We start from the raw sequence: 19,140 nt of genomic DNA, 5'->3' as shown, positions 1-19,140 counted from the left end.
AGCAAAATATCTTGTGAACCAGTGGTCATGTTTCTAATTAAATCATTGGATGTGCATCTTCAACTGATTAACTTTCCAACACCAACTCAAGTTGGCTTTCACAGCTAATGAGACATTAACCAACACAAAAAGTCTAATTTCATTTTAGTACAGCTATTGAGCTAAAGTTTGATGTGGTAGCTGAGAGTCATCCTTATAACGAACTCTGAGTGCTAACAGATTAAACATAAATGTCATTTACAAGGTTTAATAAACTTTTATTCTTAACATCAATAGATCTTGACTTCAATATTTAGGTTTCAATGCAAGTTAATTTATGCGAGTTCTGTTTTTACTTTACACTTGTGTTATCTCCCGTCTTCACATTTTGTTTTGTGTGAGCAGCACAAGAGTCCCGAAACACTTTAGTGCAAACATACACACAGTGGCCAAGTGTTTTATCTGTCATTTTTCTTACGTTTCCAGGTAATAAATGTGAATGTTGAGTAAAAACCGGCTTAAAATTGTTACGTTTTGTTGACATATAACATGGAGGATGCTCCATGTTGTTACATTTTTCAAAGTACAGTAAGTGGGTCCATTAAAAAGTCTAGACATGTAAAAACTTTGGCATAGTTTGATCTAATACTATAGTTGAAATATATGTAAGCACACGTCTAAATGAGCATTTTAGTATTTTTTTAATGGAAATTTTAAACTTAAACAGCAGTATGTATTAGACAATATTCAAGCGTCCAGTAACTTTAGTTTTGCTGTCAATAAAGCCAGAATAGGATGTCACTATGCTGCACTGTCTCGTACAAGATGGTGGGGACGGAGTGTTCAGTCTGTCGAGGCAGATTCTTTGTAAAAAGCAGTTGTCTGACAGGTTTGTTTTGAAGCAGCTTCAACTTGACGACCAACACACAAATACCTGCTGTTGCTTTGTTTCCTGGTAGCTGATGTATTGCTTTTTGTGAAACACTTGGTGCACCTTTTCAATAAGGGCAGACTCAATAGTTTTGGATTCTGGATGTGGCTTCTAATAGTTCATATTTAGTTGCATGACGCTGTGCAACACATTTTTTTTTTTTTTTTTTTTTTAGAACTTGTTGTTTTGTCCGTCCTTCAGTGATCATCATTTATTATTAGTACCTCAGGAGACGTGAGTGTAGGAGCACCAGTGGAGGAAAGATCATCTTCATGTTTCTTTGCAAATACTTTTATTATTATCAGAGAGCTGTTAAAGCTGCAAAATGTACTGGTAGTTTCTTGTCGAACCTTATTTCCTCAAACTGTATCTGGATCCAGTGGCTCCCATCAGTTTGTCATATGGTCTTTGAATCTTTTGAGCCTGTGTGCCGTATTGACTAACATTGTTAAAAAGTGAAAGCCTTCTTCATGCCCTCTGGACACCATTCCTAATCTCTCTTTATAGATGTCTTTGACTGTGTTGGTCCATGTGTGGTCAAAATGGTAAAGGCTTCTCTGATGACTGGATGTTTTCCTACTGGTCTGAAACAAGCTGTGGTTCATCCGCTCATCAACAAGAACAACCTTGATTCAAATGTGCTGTTTAACTTCAGACCTATTTCTAAATTGCCATTTATGTCTAAGGTTTTAGAAAAAGTTGCTTATGTCCAACTTCACACTTCTCTTGACCTAAATGAAATTGTTGAAAATTTTCAGTCGGTTTTCAAATGTGGCTCAGCATTGAAACTGCCCTTTTAGAAGTTTTTAATTTTAACTGATGATGGGGGAAAATCAGCAGTTCTTTTTGATTTGTCTGCTGCCTTCGACACTATGGGTCACAACATCCTTTTGACCCGTCTGGAGTCACTTGTTGGTATTCAAGGTACAGCGTTAAATTGGTTTCGATCCTATCTGTCAAGTAGGAGTTTTTCTGTAAATCTAGGTCAGTATTCCTTCTCTGTGTCTCCTCTGAAATATGGGGTGCCCCAAGGGTCAATATTGGCACCTGTTCTTTTTGTCTTGTACTTGCTGCCTTTGGGTTTTATCTTTTAAAAACACAGTCTCTTTTCATTGATTTTGCAGATGATATTCAAATCTATCTACCTGTAACTACAAATGACAGCCAGTCTGCTGTACATATGTTACAGGATTGTCTTCGGGGCGTACAGGTATGGTTGAGAGAGTGAACTTTTTGAACCTAAATAAGGAAAAACTGAGATTTTGGTGTTTGGTCAATGCTGTCCCCTGCTTGGGCATGACAGTGCGGTTGGTCCTTTGTCCTCCTTCTGTCGTCCGTTTGTAAAAAAAATCTGGGTGTGATGGTTGACCCTCTGTTTAAATTTGATAAGCATATTGGCGCTGTTATCAAAGCCAGTTTCTTCCAGCTGAGGACCCTTGCTAAGATAAAACCTTATCTTCCTCGGCCTGATCTAGAGAAGGCTATCCACGCATTTATTACATCGCGTTTGTAACACTTTGTATTTAGGGTTGCAGCGATTGCAGAGCGTCCAAAGCCCGTCTGTTGACGAAAACAAGGCGGATTGAATCTATTAACCCCATTTGCACACCCTTCACTGGCTCCCTGTTGCATTTTGGGTGAAATTTAAAGTTTTATTGATTGTATTTAAGTGTTTAAACTCTATGGGCCCATTTTACTTAAGCGAGCTGTTGCAGCCCTACACTCCATCCAGAACCCTGAGGTCAGCCGACCAGCTTTTGTTGGCTGTCCCTAAAACTAGGTTGAAGACTAGAGGTGACCGAGCCTTCTCTGTGGCAGCACCCAAACTGGAACAGTCTCCCTCTGTCAGTAGGTCACTTTAAGTCCAGACTGAAAACACATCTATTCTCCCAGGCCTTCAACCTCACTTCAACTTCAAATCAGTACTTGATTGATAAGTTTTTGGGAAATTGCACCAACTACCAATAAGTATGTCTTGGTTTTTATTTGTACTATATTTTATTTCTTTTATGATATTTTTATCTATGATGTTGTAATTATTGTGAAGCACTTTAGTCAGCTGAGGTTGTTGTAAATGTGCAATATAAATAAACTGACTCAACTCAACCAATGTTATAAATCAGCCGAACGGGTGCCAAACAAAGATGCACACAGACCTTTGCTTGAGTGACTGTTGGCTTGACTCGAGACTAAAATCATTTTGACCGCTGGCATCTCAGAAGTGATGTACTCCTCACTTTAAGGAACTCTGAACCTCTATTAGCTAGTTCCTCATTGACAGGGCACTGTCGTCAGTGGTAAATGAAGCGGAGAAAAGCTGGGTTGAAACTCCACATCATGTGATGTGATGCGTCTGACATCCTTAGTAACAAAACTAGCATGTGAGGCATGTGTATAACCAGAGTGTATGTCCTTGTTTTCCTTTGCAGAGTACCCCAGTGGAAAAGTACACCTTGGGTTCAATGGCTGTTTGAAATGGACACAACCTCGGCCTCTTTGTGACCCCACCAACCTCTCCTTTTTATTTATTTATTTGTTCTCGTTTTGGGTCTAGCTCTGTCTGTTCTTCCACCTGACCTCAGCTGCCCCCCTTCAATCTTCAGCGGTTCCTGAGTTGAGGCTCGGAGCTGTAAATTGCTCAGAATGGTTGCTGAAGTAGACTCGACCTCTGTAGGCAGTGGTGTTAGGCTGAAGCAGGAGATTTCCCTCCTCCATGGGGTCTGCCTCATCGTGGGAAACATGATCGGCTCTGGAATCTTCGTCTCACCTAAGGTAAGAGCCCAAGCTTTGTTTTGTTTTTTTCTCCTTTAGTTTATCATTCTGGAAAATTACAGTATTCTCATTCATGGACCTTCAGCTCTGTGTTGCGTCATATTAAAGATAAAAAGGGCTACTTTATTTCTCTCCAGCATTTCTTTTATTAAACACCTTCTCATTTTTCTTTGAGTCTGTTCAGTGTTCTGTGGTTCAGTTAGCATAAATGTTTCGTCACGTTTGTTTGGACATTTATGTGTCAGTTGGTGTTTTGACTGATTCTCCACGCTTGTGTTACTCTGCAGGGAGTTCTCATGTACACGGGCTCTTATGGCTTGTCTCTGGTAGTGTGGGCCGTCGGTGGCCTGTTCTCTGTGTTTGGAGCGTTATGCTACGCCGAGCTAGGTACCACCATACGTAAATCTGGAGCTTCCTACGCCTACATTCTGGAAGCCTTTGGAGGCTTCTTGGCTTTTATTCGGTATGTAGAAACGCCTCTGCGTTGCACCTTTAAAACCTACAATATGTCCTTATTAATCTGTCCTTTTCATGTTAGATTGTGGACGTCCCTGTTGATAGTTGAACCAGCCTGTCAGGCGGTGATCGCCTTGACCTTCGCCAACTACATGGTCCAGCCATTCTATCCCACCTGTCTAGCCCCTTATTATGCCGTCCGCCTTTTTGCTGCTGCCATCATATGTAAGGCTTTTCTTATACTGTTTACTTAAATAAACACGTGAGCTAATGGAGGTTGTGATGTGCTATTGCGTGGTATAGCATTTAAGTATTCATATTAGGGATGCACGATATTATCAGCATGGTATTAGTATCGGCTGATATTGGCGTTAAAGTTAAATATTAGCCTTTCATCAACTCACTGATATAAAAGGTGCTGTTTTTTTACGACAACCCAGTGACAAGGATGCCTGCAGCGCTAGCACAACGTGATGATGTCACACGTGCCTACCTGATCTCACGGTGGAGAGGAAAATTCAAAATGTCGGCGGTGTGGAAGTTTTTTTTTATTGTTGAGGATGTCAGATTCCGAAGATTTTTGGACTACGTTGAGCCTCGCTACATCGTCCCCCATCGGAGATATTTTTCCGATGTAATCTTACCCGAGTTACAAGATGTCATTTCCGACGTCATTAAGAAGCTAATAGCTGATAGCACTTGGTTGAGTTTTACCACAGACATTTGCACGTCGTGTTATCCCCGTTAGCATGATTAGTCTTACGGAACAATGGATAGACAAAAACTTTGAACTTAAAAAGTCTGTCCTTCATGCACAAGAGTGCAGAGGATCCCACACTGCAGCTAGGAACCTGGAACAAGCCTCCACAAGTGAGACAGCATCACAGGTGACTAATGCTAATAAATAACATTTAACACTTTTCATTTAATATAAGTTAAAGTGCTATGCATATCATATGGCTGTTACTGAATATATGTCACCAGCTCCTACAGCTGTGACACAATTTTTGTAGCAAATAAGCCTAAATAAGAGAGAGGGCTGTGTTTAGACAAAAAAAATGCATACAATTTCGGTATCTGTTATCGGCCAAATAAGTTTTAACATATCGGCCAAAAATCCAATATCGTGCATCCCTAATTCATATCCAGCGTTGTTGTGGATCTGTTCTGGACGAAACGATTACAGATAATGTGTAACCTTTTGCTAACTACCAACAAAACAAGGTTTGATATTTAAAAGGTGTTGTCTCCGAAATGCTTACATAGAAGAAAATGGGGTGCAGTCCAAGTGCTTTGCAAATGCAAAATCTTGCTTTTGTCAGTACTTTGTGTGCACCTAATGCAGCTGCTGGCAATCAGGTGTATGAACAATAATCTTTTTTATGAAAAGCAGTGCTAAATAAATACTTGTATTATTATTGAAAGCAAACACAGTTTTGTAAAGTTAAGCTAGCAGTTGATCTGAATGCTGGTCTCTCAAATGTGTGCACTGTTCCTCAGTGAGCTGGGCTTGAACGATCCTTCATGTTTACCTCTTAAACACTGCAGGATCATAAAACTTTTACTTCCTCTTGCATGAAACGTCTCTGCGATGCGCTTTATTAAAGTGCATTAAAAAGAAAAACAACTTTTTCAGGCTTTCGCGTTTGCAACAGCACATTTTGATCCAGTCTGTATTTAAAGGATAAGCGTACACGACTACAGTTTAAACCTGTTGGGTTTCTTTTAATTCCTCCTTAAAGCTACCTTGCCTTGTAACTACGCCAGCTGAAGGTTTGCAGCACTAAACCGAGGTATAAAAGGAATGTGAATCCAGCAGTTGAGTCTTAAACCTTCAGGCTTCAGGTTTATTTAAAGGACATGGTAAATCTTCCTGACAGAATAGTTAAAAAAAATGTGACGGGGCAGGTTGTAAACTGATCAGGGTTACGTGAAAGTAGAACCCGTGCTCTATATTCTCATAAAAGACCTTTGATGACTGATCACTGCTCTTATTCTTGTGCAAGCAGTTTAAAGCCCATTTTTCTGTTCATGTGCGTGGATGTCGTGACACATAATTTTACTGAAAATTGAAGGTCTCGTTGATTTTTGTACACGAGTCTCTTTTTAAGTGGATTCTGTGAATGTGTGACGCGTAAATGTGACGGAGGAATGGTTTTAGTCAGAAGTTCTTTAAATGACAGCCTTTGCTCTAATTTTCTGTGCTTGTATTCATCACTGTCTTCATTCTGTGGAGTTAGTTTGGTATTTTCTGTCTTCCCGTCCATCAGGTTTGCTCACTGCTGTGAACTGCATGAAAGTAAAATGGGGTGCGATCCTTCAGGTCATCTCCACTGTAGCCAAAGTCCTCGCTCTTATCGTCATCATCATCACTGGCCTGGTTAAGCTGGCTCAAGGTATTGTCCTATTCCAACACATAGTAACCAAACATGTTACAGAATAAAAGTATCTTGTGTCACAGCTCAGACCTGGAGGGGTGAGACAGTACAGCATTCTTCCAAGGTTGAGTCAGTATCTTGGACCTGGACCTAGATTTATCTACTTGGATTATTGAGCATGGACTCGCTGCAGCATTGTTCAGGATTACAACTGGAATGCTGCTAGTAGTTACTGATTAGCCTTCTGGGTAAAACCACCACCTTGTAGAAAAGATTTATTTAACGAGTTCGTTTATTTAGACTTTTTAGTTCAATGAAAAGATTAGCAGCAGTGTCGCGCTGCAGAAATGTGATAGCCGTGACCGTGCCACCAAACATTTTCTCATATAAATCAACAAACTGTGAAAAAGTCTGAATGTTGATAGCGATGCTTTCCTTTCATTCATTTGAAACTTGTAAGACCTCACAGAAATATTTGGCGCATTCTTCTGCATTTATCACAATGTTGCTTTATTCAAGTAACCAGACTGTTAACTATTGGCAGAACCCTGAGAAGTTCGATCTGCAGTTGAACTTTCCTCAGACCTTCCCTCTGATTGATTGATTGATTGATTCAATATGTAATTAAATCGTTCTGTCAGTTTGAGGCATAAAGAATTAATCACTTTAATTGAAACATTAAATTTATTTTCTGCTTCGTACTGGTGTACAGTACCTAAATACCTCTATAGTCTTTATTTTTTGTGTGACTTCTATCTTCTTCTTTTTTTTTTATTTTTATTCATTTTACAAAAAAAAAATTCTTCTTTTTATAACCAAACTTGACTTTCTCTGTCTGATTCATTGAATAGGCTCTAATTAGTTTTGTGTAGTCTAACAGAAAATAACTTGTGAACTAGTTTTATATAAACGAGTTGAACTGAAAGGATCAATACTTTTAATGTTGGCAAATGATTTCAGAACGTTAATGTAACGCCTCAGAATCTTAATTTGATCATTGTATGATGATACCAGAGTGAGGGTACTTTCTCAACTGTACATACCATATTTTCCAGACTATAAGTCACACTTTTTTTATATAGTTTGGCCAGTCCTGTGACTTGTAGTCTGAAGACTTGTATAATCCCCCACCCCACCCCCCACACCTATTCATGACGCAATTTTTGACGATGCGTTACATGTTCAGTCATACTGATATGAACCATAGAGTAAACATTACGGTCTGTAATTTTCATCATATGTACACTTCAACTATAAGACAATAAAGAAAAAAAAATCTAGGAAATCACATTGTAGGATTTTAAAATAATTTATTTGTAAATTATGTTGGAAAATAAGTATTTGGTCAATAACAAAAGTTCAACTCAGTACTTTGTAACATAACTTTTGTTGGCAATGACAGAGGTCGAACGTTTCCTGTAAGTCTTCGCCAGGCTTGCACACAAAGTAGCTGGTATTCTGGACCATTCCTCCATGCAGGTCTCCTCTAGAGCAGTGATGGTTTGGGCCTGTCGCTAGGGCAACACGGACTTTCAACTCCCTCCACAATTTTTTTTTATGGGGTTGAGGTCTGGAGACTGGCTACACCCCTCCAGGACCTGGAAATGCTTTTTACGGAGCCACTCCTTCGTTGGCCGAGCGCTGTGTTTGGGATCATTGCCCGTGCTGGAAGACCCAGCCACGTTCCATCTTCAATGCTCTCACTAATGGAAGGAGGTTTTGGCTTAAAATCTCACGATACATGGCCCCATTCATTCTTCCCTTAACATGGATCAGTTGTCCTGTCCCCTTTGGACAAAAACATCCCCAAAGCATGATGTTTCCACCCCCATGCTTCACAGAAGGCATGGTGTTCTTGGGATGCAACTCAGCATTCTTCTTCCTCCAAACACGACGAGTTGAGTTTTTACCTAAAAGTTCTGTTTTGGTTTCATCTGACAACATGATATTCTCCCAATCCGGCAAACTTCTGACGGGCCTGGACATGTACTGGCTTAAGCAGGGGGACACGCCTGGCACTGCAGGATTTGAGTGCCTCTCTGCGTAGTGTGTAGCCTTTGTTACTTTGGTCCCAGCTCTCTGCAGGTCATTCATCAGGTCCCTCCATGTAGTTCTGGGATTTTTGCGCACCGTTCTCATGATCATTTTGACCCCACAGGATCTTGTGTGGGGCCCCAGATCGAGGGAGATTATCAGTGGTCTTGTATGTCTTCCATTTTCTTACAATTACTCCCACAGTTGATTTATTCACACCAACCTGCTTTCCTGTTGTAGATTCACTCTTCCCAGCCTGGTGCAGGTCTACAATTTTCTTCCTGTTGTCCATCGACAGCTCTTTGGTCTTGGCCATGGTTGAGTTTGGAGTCTGACTGTTAGAGGCTGTGGACAGGTGTCTTTTTATATGTGGACAGGTGTCTTTTATACAGATAACGAGGTCAAACGGGTCCATTAATACAGGTAACGAGTGGAGGACAGAAGAACTTCTTAAAGAAGTTACAGATCTGTGAGAGCCAGAAAGCTTGCGTGTTTGTTATTGACCAAATACTTAATTTCCAACATTTTAAAAGCAAAAAATAACAGCTGGTTTAAAAAAACGCACTAAATTCAGTTTAGTTTCCAGCTGCGCAGCTTGAATTTTGAATAACCTAAATGAGTATTTATACCGCTAATACAATTTGTCTAAAGATGGTGAAAGTATCCTTCTTGTTTTTGAGCAGGTTTTGACCAGAACTTTGAGGACTCGTTCAAACACTCTAAGCTGGACCCAGGTGATATGGCTTTAGCCCTTTATTCAGCGCTTTACTCCTACTCTGGCTGGGACACGCTCAACTTTATTACAGAGGAGATCAAGAACCCAGAGAGGTACGGTGTGGCAATTTTCACAATTTATTAAAATATTTTAAATTTTAGTCATGACATTCAATGCACGTGTTTTTAAAAGTCAAGTTTAACTTTGCATAAATCTCACCAAAGCACAATAAAAAAAATTTTTTATTTTTTTATTTAGGAACCTGCCCTTGTCCATTGCGATTTCCATGCCCATCGTCACGGTAATCTACATCTTGACCAATATAGCTTACTACGTTGTCATGGATGCAGACACCGTGCTCAGCAGTGAAGCTGTTGCTGTGGTGAGTGTCAAATATTAATCAATCTGGTGCCATATGCTTGAGAATGGGGGGGGGGTCTTTATTTCATTATCGACAAAAAACATAAATAAAGGGTAAATGTTTCCAACAAAATGTTCGAAAAGGGAGCAGGAAGAAACAATGGCTTATCCAGTCCTGTCCCTAAGTTTACATGCAGATTCTGAATTCAATATACATAAATATTCATACTTGCAGCATACTGTATACATGCATGTATACAGCCTAGCTACGTGAACATGCACATGCATAAATATACCTGCAGATACAAATGTACTCATCACCTACAGATCAACTTAATTTACAAACACACAGATTAACAAATTAACAGCTGGTAACATCATTTTGTCTCATTTGTTTTTATACACATTCATTTTGTAATCCTTGTATTTTCTGTTGAATTGTGCAATATTTTTACTTTGCCTAATCTCTTCATCTAAACCATTCCACAAAATCCCTCCCATGAACTGATATGCACATTCTTTTTTTTTTTCATTCCTCCTTTATAAACAGGTTTTAAGAGTGCTGCGAACACAGGGTTGATTTAAATGACATTTTCCTCTGTTTGTACCTTCACTCTCTATTCTTAAATAAGTTTTGAATATCCTTTGGAAGCATATTATTTCTAGCTTTGAACATCACCTGTGCAATTTTTAATTGTACCCAGTCCATAAATTTCATAAGCTGTGATAAAAAAAAACCCAATAATAATAATTCATTGGTGTGTTCACAATACCAAACCCTTATTGTTCTTTTTTGCATTATGCATATTTTTTTGTGGAGAACATTTGTATGTATTACCCCAAACTTCAACACAATAGTCTAAATATGGCAGTAACAGGATGTAATAAAGAGTGTGAAAAGATTTAATGTTCAAGATGAGTCTTGTTTTTTCCAATATCCCTATGGTTTAACCATCTTATTACACAAGTGTTAAATATGGGTTTCCAACAAAACTTGTGGTCCAAAATTACATGCCGAAACTTATTTTCAAACAATCTATCAATTAATACATTATTAATCTCCAGTTTAACATTTGTATTAATTTTTAAATTTCCCAAACAACATAAATTTGGTTTTAGATCAATTTAAAGACAATTTGTTTCTATCAAACCAACACTTAAGTTTTTCTTAGCTGTGTTAATTCCTCCCCTGAACAACAAATAGTTATATCATCTGCAAATACAAGAAAATGAATTATACTTGCCACTCTACATATGCGATTAATATGCATAAACAATTTGGGACTCAGTACTGAGCCTTGTGGGACCCCACAGTTAATCTTCAAACATGCAGATTTGAACGGACTAATTTGCACATATTGCTGTCTGTTGTCAAGATAACTTTTTAACCAGTTATTTGCTTCCCCTCTCACTCCATACATTTCCATTTTATGTAGCAGTATTTTATGCATGCAGTATTCTGTGTATGTAATATCCCATCAACAGTTTAACCACTTGGACACTAACAACCATTTAACTAAATTTGTACGTGTGTTGAGGGAACTTCAGTTTAATGTCAGTTCTTCCTGGTTTTTATTTTTTATTTTATTGTCCTGTCACAGGCGTCTGGCCTTGGTGCATCCTTTAAGTTATTTGTGACCGTAGGAGTCCAGATTTCAGCTGCCTCATTTTTATAAAGACATTAGAGCTTCTCTCAGGAACTGCAGGAAGTTCATGATCTCATTAGACCTCTGATAGAGGAAGAGTCGTTCCCAGGCTTGCTGTCTCGATGCTGTTGGAGGATGTTTTTTATTGGAGGATTTATTGTGATGGTTCAAATGTTCGGTCAGCATGACATGAACTCTGTACCTTTCAAATTTAAATGGAGGGGCACAGTACAACCGATTACCGTAGTAATTTTTTATTTTATTTTTATTTTCACATTTTGAAAATGGGTAATGTCAGACTTTTTTTGGTAGGATTTGTAATGTATTATAAACCAAAGATTTTTGGCTGAGTCTTACAGAAAACGTGTCGGTGGTAAACTTGAATCCTTTCTCAGACATTTGCAGACGAGGTGCTGGGTTGGGCGCGATGGCTGATCCCCATTTCCGTGGCCATTTCCTGTTACGGAGGCCTCAACTCCTCCATCATCGCTGCCTCAAGGTCTGCAAACATCCCTACAGATTTATTCTTAAGAGCTGGTTTACTTCATCAGCCAATGATGTTACAAACAAACCAATAATTTTTAAAAAAGGGGCTATGTTCTGTTTTCTGTTGCAGGTTGTTTTTTGTTGGATCGAGGGAAGGCCACCTTCCTAATGTCCTCTGCATGATCCACATTAAGCGCTACACTCCAATTCCAGCTCTGCTTTTTAATGTTTGTATTCCACTATTTTAGTGAGTTCTGACTCGTTTTGTTCTTTTTACCTTTTAACAAATTAACACTTTCCTGTATGTTTGTGTTGGTCTCTTCTCTCAGGGTGCCATGTCTCTGTTCTACCTGTCTGTGCCCGATGTCTTCCAGTTGATCAACTACTTCAGTTTTAATTACTGGCTCTTCATCGGCATGTCGATAGCCAGTCAGATCTACCTTCGCTTCAAAGCTCCAGATATGCCGCGACCTATTAAGGTATCAGAAACCATGACAGACTGAAATGTAAAATGTCCGTCCTTCGGTCCTCAGCTCAGAGGAAAGTTGAGTTGAGTTGTAGAAGCGGTTTACTTTAGGGATATTTGTTTTTGACACCTGTTGACCATAAGTAAATATATTATTGCTCGCTGTGTTCGGAGTAATGACTCGCATTGTGTTTGCATGAAATGTTTTAAATTTAAAGGTAGAGGCTGCAGCAGTTTTAGGTTCTAAACATCATGTTCCTCTGTTTATCGTGTAAACGAGTATGAAAAGGTCGTCATTTATGCATTTCTCGTGGCCTCAGTGAGAAACGATGTAACGTTTGTGTACTCCTCAGCTGCGCTGCAGGCCTGACCCCCATCAGTAGCGGTTTCAGTAATGAGTCCTGATGTTTAAAATCTGATAACTTAGTAGATTTAATTATTCTAATCTTAAAAGTAGCTGCAGAACAGATGACAACAATTGAAGCACAGTGAAAGCTTCAGAAACTTTGGAATGCTCTTGTCTTAATGGGTTTTTTTTTTTCTGCTTCCCGTTTCACTTATGCCTCCATTTTTTTTTCCTGCAGCTCTCCTTGTTCTTCCCGATAGTTTACTGCATCTGCAGCGTTTTCCTGGTGGTGGTTCCCCTCTACAGCGACACAGTCAACTCTCTTGTCGGGATCGCTGTTGCTCTCTCTGGCGCACCGATCTACTTCATCTGCGTTCATCTACCGCCGTCATCCAGACCTGCCTTCCTCGGCAAAATGCTCGGTAAGAACGGCTGTGCTGCATGTGCATCTGTCGGCACGTCCCAGTTGACTTTTCATATATTCATGTTAGAAATTATCTTTTATATTCCTGAAGTTTACCTTGTTACAAGTGCCAACTCTAGCCTTTTTGATTCAGAAATGCCCAGTTGTGAGTTTTATGTCATCGAGCATATAAATTACTTGTGTACAAATAAAAAAAACTAATTTGTACTCACATTTTTACCAAAGAAAACATCAAACCTATTCGGATAGACCCAACTTCAGAGGTCAGAATCCTTTGAGTCCCAACTTATAATGTATCTGCAGCACAAAGAGCAAACTACAGTATTGTCTACACATATTTCACAGCAGCTGAAAATCTATTTCTGAACTTTTAGACCTTAAAAAGAGTCTGTTTGTAGCCAAACTGCTAACAGCTTGAAAAACAAATTACTCAATGACTGACTGGATTATTGACTGAATTTGATTCAATTCAGTTTATTTATATAGCGCCGATTCACAACAGATGTCAGTTAATAACTATATATATATCTAAGGAGCCAGCAAATCGCTTCGAGCTTTCACGTCGTCGCAGTCTCCCATCCTAAGCGAGCACCGATACGACTGTGGAAATGAAAAACTCCCTCATGTGGAAGAAACTTCCAGCAGAAGCAGGTTCAGGACAAGTGGCCATCTGCCCCCACCGAGAGGACAGGAAGGAGAAGCGAACACACAGCGGCAGGTCCAGGACAGAGGCCATCAGGTTATTCTCTAGGAGGACAAACAGAAAGACAGTCAAATAACTACAAATACAAACTATTCATTTGATGATATGAGGGCAATTTGTCCTCCAATAGTCTAAAGTTATAGCAGCATAGGATAAGGTCAGAAAACCAAGCCGACTATAGGATTTATCAAAAAGGAAAGTCTTAAGCCCAGTCTTAAAACTGGACACTGTCAGCCTCACAGACAGAAACTGAAAGTTGGTTCAACAAGAGAGGAGCCCGATAACTGAAAGATCTTCCTCCCATTCTGCTTTTGGAAACTCTAGGAACCGCAAGTAAACCTGTTTATTATCAGTAACATAAGGAACAATAAGATCTGTAATATAAGATGGAGCTAGGTTGTTGAGGGCTTTGTAGGTTAGAAGAAAGATTTGGGAGCCAATGGAGAGAAGCTAAAACTGGAGAGATATGATCTCTCCTGCTAACTCCTGTAATGAAAAGTAAACGTGAATAATTCCTGTAGTTTAGTTCAAAACTTCTAGACGCTTGTCTGCTTTTCCAGCACAGATCCAGGTCAACACCTGCTCCAACACGAGTCCTTTCCATCCTCTTTCAGGGACTCTTTGTGTGGACCACAGCACCAGTCTGTGTTTTATTATTGCTGCTGTTACTTGAGAGCTCTTTGCAGCTCAGACTGGTGTTTGATACAAGCTGCACAATAGGTTTAGGAATAGTACTGCCACTGCTGAACAAAAGAGTAGGATTTCTAAAAATGGCTGCATAAGGTATTTACAGGCACGTGTGGAAAAACAAGAACAGACTAGTTTATGTTTTCCTGAACTTATCGACTTTTCTGTACTGATCAGGATTATCCAGAAAGAAATGTATTGTGCTGCTGGACCTGATCCAGGTTAGAGTTCTTGGAAAACATTTTAAAGCACCTTTTTTTTCCCTTTACGCTAAGCCTTTGTTTATAAGGAAGAATTACTGCAGCAGTAAATGAAGTACAGCCTTTTATTCCTTACAAATCTTATCACTATACAAAACTAGAGAAATTGCATTTCCTGCAAAAATGCAGTGTGAATGCTTATTGCAGAAGAACTTGCTGAAATTGGCTAACACATTCAGAAATGCTGCTAAAATGGACGAACAAGCCTAAGTTAGCAGAAAAAAGCCGAAGGAACACATTTGCTGAATTACCATAGGTTTAAATAAGCAGAAATCGGCACAAAAATTTGGAAATTAGCTAAAAAAAAAAAAATAAGCTGAAAATAAAAATAATAAATGGCTGAAAAGGCAAAAAGAAGCTTAAACTACCAGAAAAAAGCAGCAAGAGTTGAAATGAGCTAAAAAAAAATAGTGGAATTGGATGAAAAAACTCAAATTAGTATCAAACGAGCTAAATAGTAGCTGAAATGGCAAAAAAAAAAAAAAAAAGCTGAAAGGAGCATAACAAGCTGCCATTAGCATAAAAAAGTAAATTAGGCTGAAAGTAGCAGAAATTACCATTAAAAAAAACTTGAATATATCTGAAAATGGATGAAATTAGCTAAGAAATGCTAAAAAAAAAAAAAAAAGCTAGCTAAAAATTTAGAACAAGCTTAAGTTAGCAGAAGCAGAAAGATTTTGCTCAGTTAAGCTGAAAGAAGCAGAAATGAGCATAAAGAAGTGGATATTATCTGAAAAAAGCTGAAATTAGCACACACACACAAAAGTTGAAAAATAGCTAAAAAAAAAAAAAAAAAAAAAAAGCAGAAAGCTTAAATTACAAGAAGGAACCGGAGAGAGCACATTTTTGCTGAAATAAGCTGAAGTGGTGAAGTCTGCACAGAAGTCTGATGGAGTCATCCTCCCCACCATCACATACCTCTACACCTCCAGATGCAGGAAGAGGGCCACCTGCATCATGAAGGACCCCACTCATCCAGCACACACACTTTTGCCCCGCTCCCCTCAGGAAGGAGGTTGAGGAGCATTAAGTGTAGAACCACTAGACTGAGGAACAGCTTCTACCCTGAGGCTGTTGGACTCATGAATATCCAATCAGGAGAATCGCATCTTGTTGCTGCTGATCTGTTTCATGTTGCTGTGTTCATTTGTGCTCATCTGCTCACACAGACTCATATTCGTGCTGCTGTTAGGCGTATTGTTTTTAATGTTTTTATGTTATTAGTGCTTAGCATATTTTTAGTTAATGTTTTTCTTAGTTCATATCTTAGATCTTATAACTGTTTTTCTTTTACATTTTATTGTTGGATGCAACTGGGACCCTGTGTACATAATCTCGTTCCACCAGATGTACCACATGAGGTGCGAATGACAAATATAGAAACTCTGACTCTGAGAAAAGTTGAAATGAGTGGAAAAAAACATGGAAGTAGCCAAAAAAGCTAAAATTAGCATGAAAACAGCTAAGAAATAACAGAAAAAGCTGAAAATTGCATAAATAAGATTAAAGGAGCATAACAAGCTGAAATTATCAGAAAGAAGTTAGAAGAACAAAAACGTTTTAGCAGAAAGAATCTAAAAGGAGCACAAAACAGCTGAAAGTAGCAGAAAGTAGCTGGAAAAAAGTTTAAATGTGCAGAAGGAAGCTGAAAGAAGTTGAACCAGAACAAAATGTGAAAGGAGCAGTAAAAGGTTGTAAACAGATCTAAAGACCTGAAGGATGTAAAATGAGCTCAATTACCGGTAATTTTCTGAGGGACTTAAAAAAAAAAAAAAAAAAGTAGCAGAAAATGCTAAATATTTCAAAAAGCTAAAATTGCACCATTAGCAAAAGTCAGAGCACCCTTCTTCTGAACGAGCTGAACGTTTTGATATGATTTGTAGAAATGGCACAAAAATTGTGGAACGAGAAAAGTGCTGAAAACCGTACGGAAGAAAAATGGATCACTATAGTGTGAATGCTCCATAAACATTCAGACAATAAAAACGGTCAGAAAATGACTCCTGTTTTCTACTTCCAGTTGAAGAAATCCACTTCTTTTTTTATTTTATTTTATTTGTTTACGTTTAACTGAAAGAGAGGAGGATTTATAAATCGACAGCTTGTGTTTCGTGAGTTAATTCAGGCATTTTTCTTGTATTCAAATCTGAGCTCATTTTTTAAAGTCAGGAGTCGTTAACTGAAGCAGCACACAGGAACTCGATCAACAACAGTCCTAAGTCCTGGAATGTGTTTGTTTCTGAATTTTATGAATCCCCTTCATGAGTAGATTAGTCAGTTTTGTACAGACCAGCTTCCATAGATCCAAGTAAAAATGCTGTGAATTACCGATTAGAGGGATTAAGATTAGGGTTCCAAAGTTCAGTGTTTAAGGTCTGAATGGTTCTGTAAACCCTGTTAAACTATACATTAAGACAACACCAGTGTTTGTTAAAGGCGTGTATATTTGCTGTTTTCACAAGTTCCCCTTGACATTGTTCCATACAATCTCCCTTCTCGTTGCAGATAAGATTTCTCTGTTCACCCAGAAGCTCTGCATGTGCTGCGTGGCCTCCCCAGATATCGATCTGGACAACATAGACCCTGAAAAGATCGAATGATCGAACGAAAACAAAGGGCTCCGTGGGAAGAACCGCACAGAACGACGATGAAAGCTGTGAGCTTCAGACCACCTGGGTTTGGAGGATTATTGTCTGGACGTATGGAGAAAAAGCAAAGCTGGAGCTCTTCCCATCACGTTACAAACCAGCACGTGCTCGAACACAACGCTGCTTCCTCCGCACGTGCCGAAGGTTGCAGCTGTGGGGGTTTGTCTGTGATTAAGAAATTACCGTTGCCTAAATAAATGGCAGCAACAAAGTGAGCCTTTTTTTTTGTTTGTTTGTTTGTTTACCTCTTGGTGGCACTCGAAGAGCAGCAGAATTTTTGCACATCTTTGTTTTTGTCCGTTTGTAGGAAGTTTTATTCCGATGTTACTGAAGGACCAAATATACACGTAGAACGGGAGATTCTTGACAAACGTGCCGTTATTTCTTGTGATTTTTTTTTTTTTTTTTTCCCGTTGCCTTCGCTCATTTGTTTTCCCAAAGAGACGTTCATTTTCGTATAACTCGAATCATAAATGTGTCGCTTTGTTACGCGTTTATACATTTTTTTTTTTTACGTCAAATTTAATTTGACTTGAGCAAACCACGTCCGTCCTAAAAACAGTTTTGTTTTTCCAACTTTGATTTATCGGTTTGTGTTTACAGTGTTTTCTCGTCTCAGTCACACCCGTTATTGTTGCCTCTTTTTAACCATTTACAGGTACAAGTGACAAGAACCCTTTAAAGGGATAGTTCAGAGCTTTTTAAGTGGGCTCCTATGGGAAGGTGAATATTTATTTTACATGTAGATTGTAAAAGCTTTAGTTTGGAGGAATGGACTTTTTGGAGTTTTGATAATTGGAGCCGGGCTGAGACCAAAATGGATAGTTTGTTTTAAAATAATTAGTTGGTGAGAACGAGCATTTTCTACCAGAAAGGCCCCAGGCTGCATGAAACAACGATGCTCCTGTTAACGCCGCGGTGTGACCATATTCGGTGTACACATGTGAAAGTGTCTAAAAGTTTAATGGATAAAAGTTTATAAGATGGTGTTTGGAGCTCTGAGACCAATTCATTTTGATCTTGGCCCAGTTCAGCCATTATCATCAAACTGGTCTTTTTCCTTAACCAAAGTCATCCAAATGTACAACAGGTAAGATGATCATTATCACTCTCCTCCCCAGAGAACCACACTTCAAAAGATCAGATCTTTTCCGTTAAGTAGCCGACATTGAAGCAGCTTTTAAAGTACGGTAAAAAAAAAAAGTTTTTTTTTTTTTTGGGGTTCAGATTTTACAGAAACCTCAGGTCCAACCATGATGATGTTCTCATGCTGTGCTGCTGGTTCATCTCCTTCACAGTCGTGTTCTTTAGAGATTGTAACGCCTTAGGGGCATTTGATGACTCGATGTGCCGCTCGTTTCTTTGCCGTGCGCGAGCAAACATCTGTTTTTCTGCTCGCTCAGCTCGGAGCAGAGATTTACAGCCGTAGGATGTAGAAATGTATCAAACGTTGATGTTTGTCCTCGTGCCTTCAAGGTCCTGCCAGTTTCTGGTGTAATCTCGTCGTTTGTGCTCAAAATGCTGTACGCAATCACCGCTTGTTGTTTCAAGTCTGTTCTGATCAGACGGTGCAGCTCAGCTCATGTTGCCTCAGCTGGACCATCAGAAGCAGACGGATCTAGTTCATGTGCTCGTTTGCCGTTTCTGGGATTTTAGATTTCAAAACCAAACTATAGTGAAGGTGTGTTCAAAGTATGCAAAGCTCTATATTTACTGTATTTCCACAGATGATCGTTGCAATATAAACTTGTATTTGTTGTTTCAGTGGTACCAAATGAAATAAATGAATAAATACTGGTATGTTTCTGAATAAATGATCTGACTTTATTTAGTTGTGAACAAAACAAAT

At 39.0% G+C, this 19,140-nt stretch overlaps 1 protein-coding gene across 1 annotated transcript; it reads left to right on the top strand.

Annotated features, from left to right (window-relative positions):
* The first annotated feature begins 3,509 nt into the window (after window positions 1-3,509).
* si:dkeyp-120h9.1 (Y+L amino acid transporter 2-like) lies at window positions 3,510-17,640 on the top strand. Its single transcript, XM_037693268.1, has 11 exons — window positions 3,510-3,682; window positions 3,970-4,145; window positions 4,221-4,363; window positions 6,409-6,534; window positions 9,234-9,378; window positions 9,524-9,647; window positions 11,667-11,770; window positions 11,888-11,984; window positions 12,087-12,236; window positions 12,808-12,991; window positions 17,149-17,640. Exons 1-11 carry the CDS (start codon window positions 3,554-3,556, stop codon window positions 17,241-17,243), a joined length of 1,473 nt encoding a protein of 490 aa, XP_037549196.1. The 5' UTR covers window positions 3,510-3,553; the 3' UTR covers window positions 17,244-17,640.
* Window positions 17,641-19,140: the final 1,500 nt, after the last annotated feature.

Source organism: Nematolebias whitei, chromosome 19, assembly GCF_014905685.2.
Source record: "Nematolebias whitei isolate Nwh7 chromosome 19, NemWhi1, whole genome shotgun sequence".
Lineage (NCBI taxonomy): Eukaryota > Metazoa > Chordata > Actinopteri > Cyprinodontiformes > Rivulidae > Nematolebias > Nematolebias whitei.
This window is presented reverse-complemented; position numbering and strand designations above follow the sequence as displayed.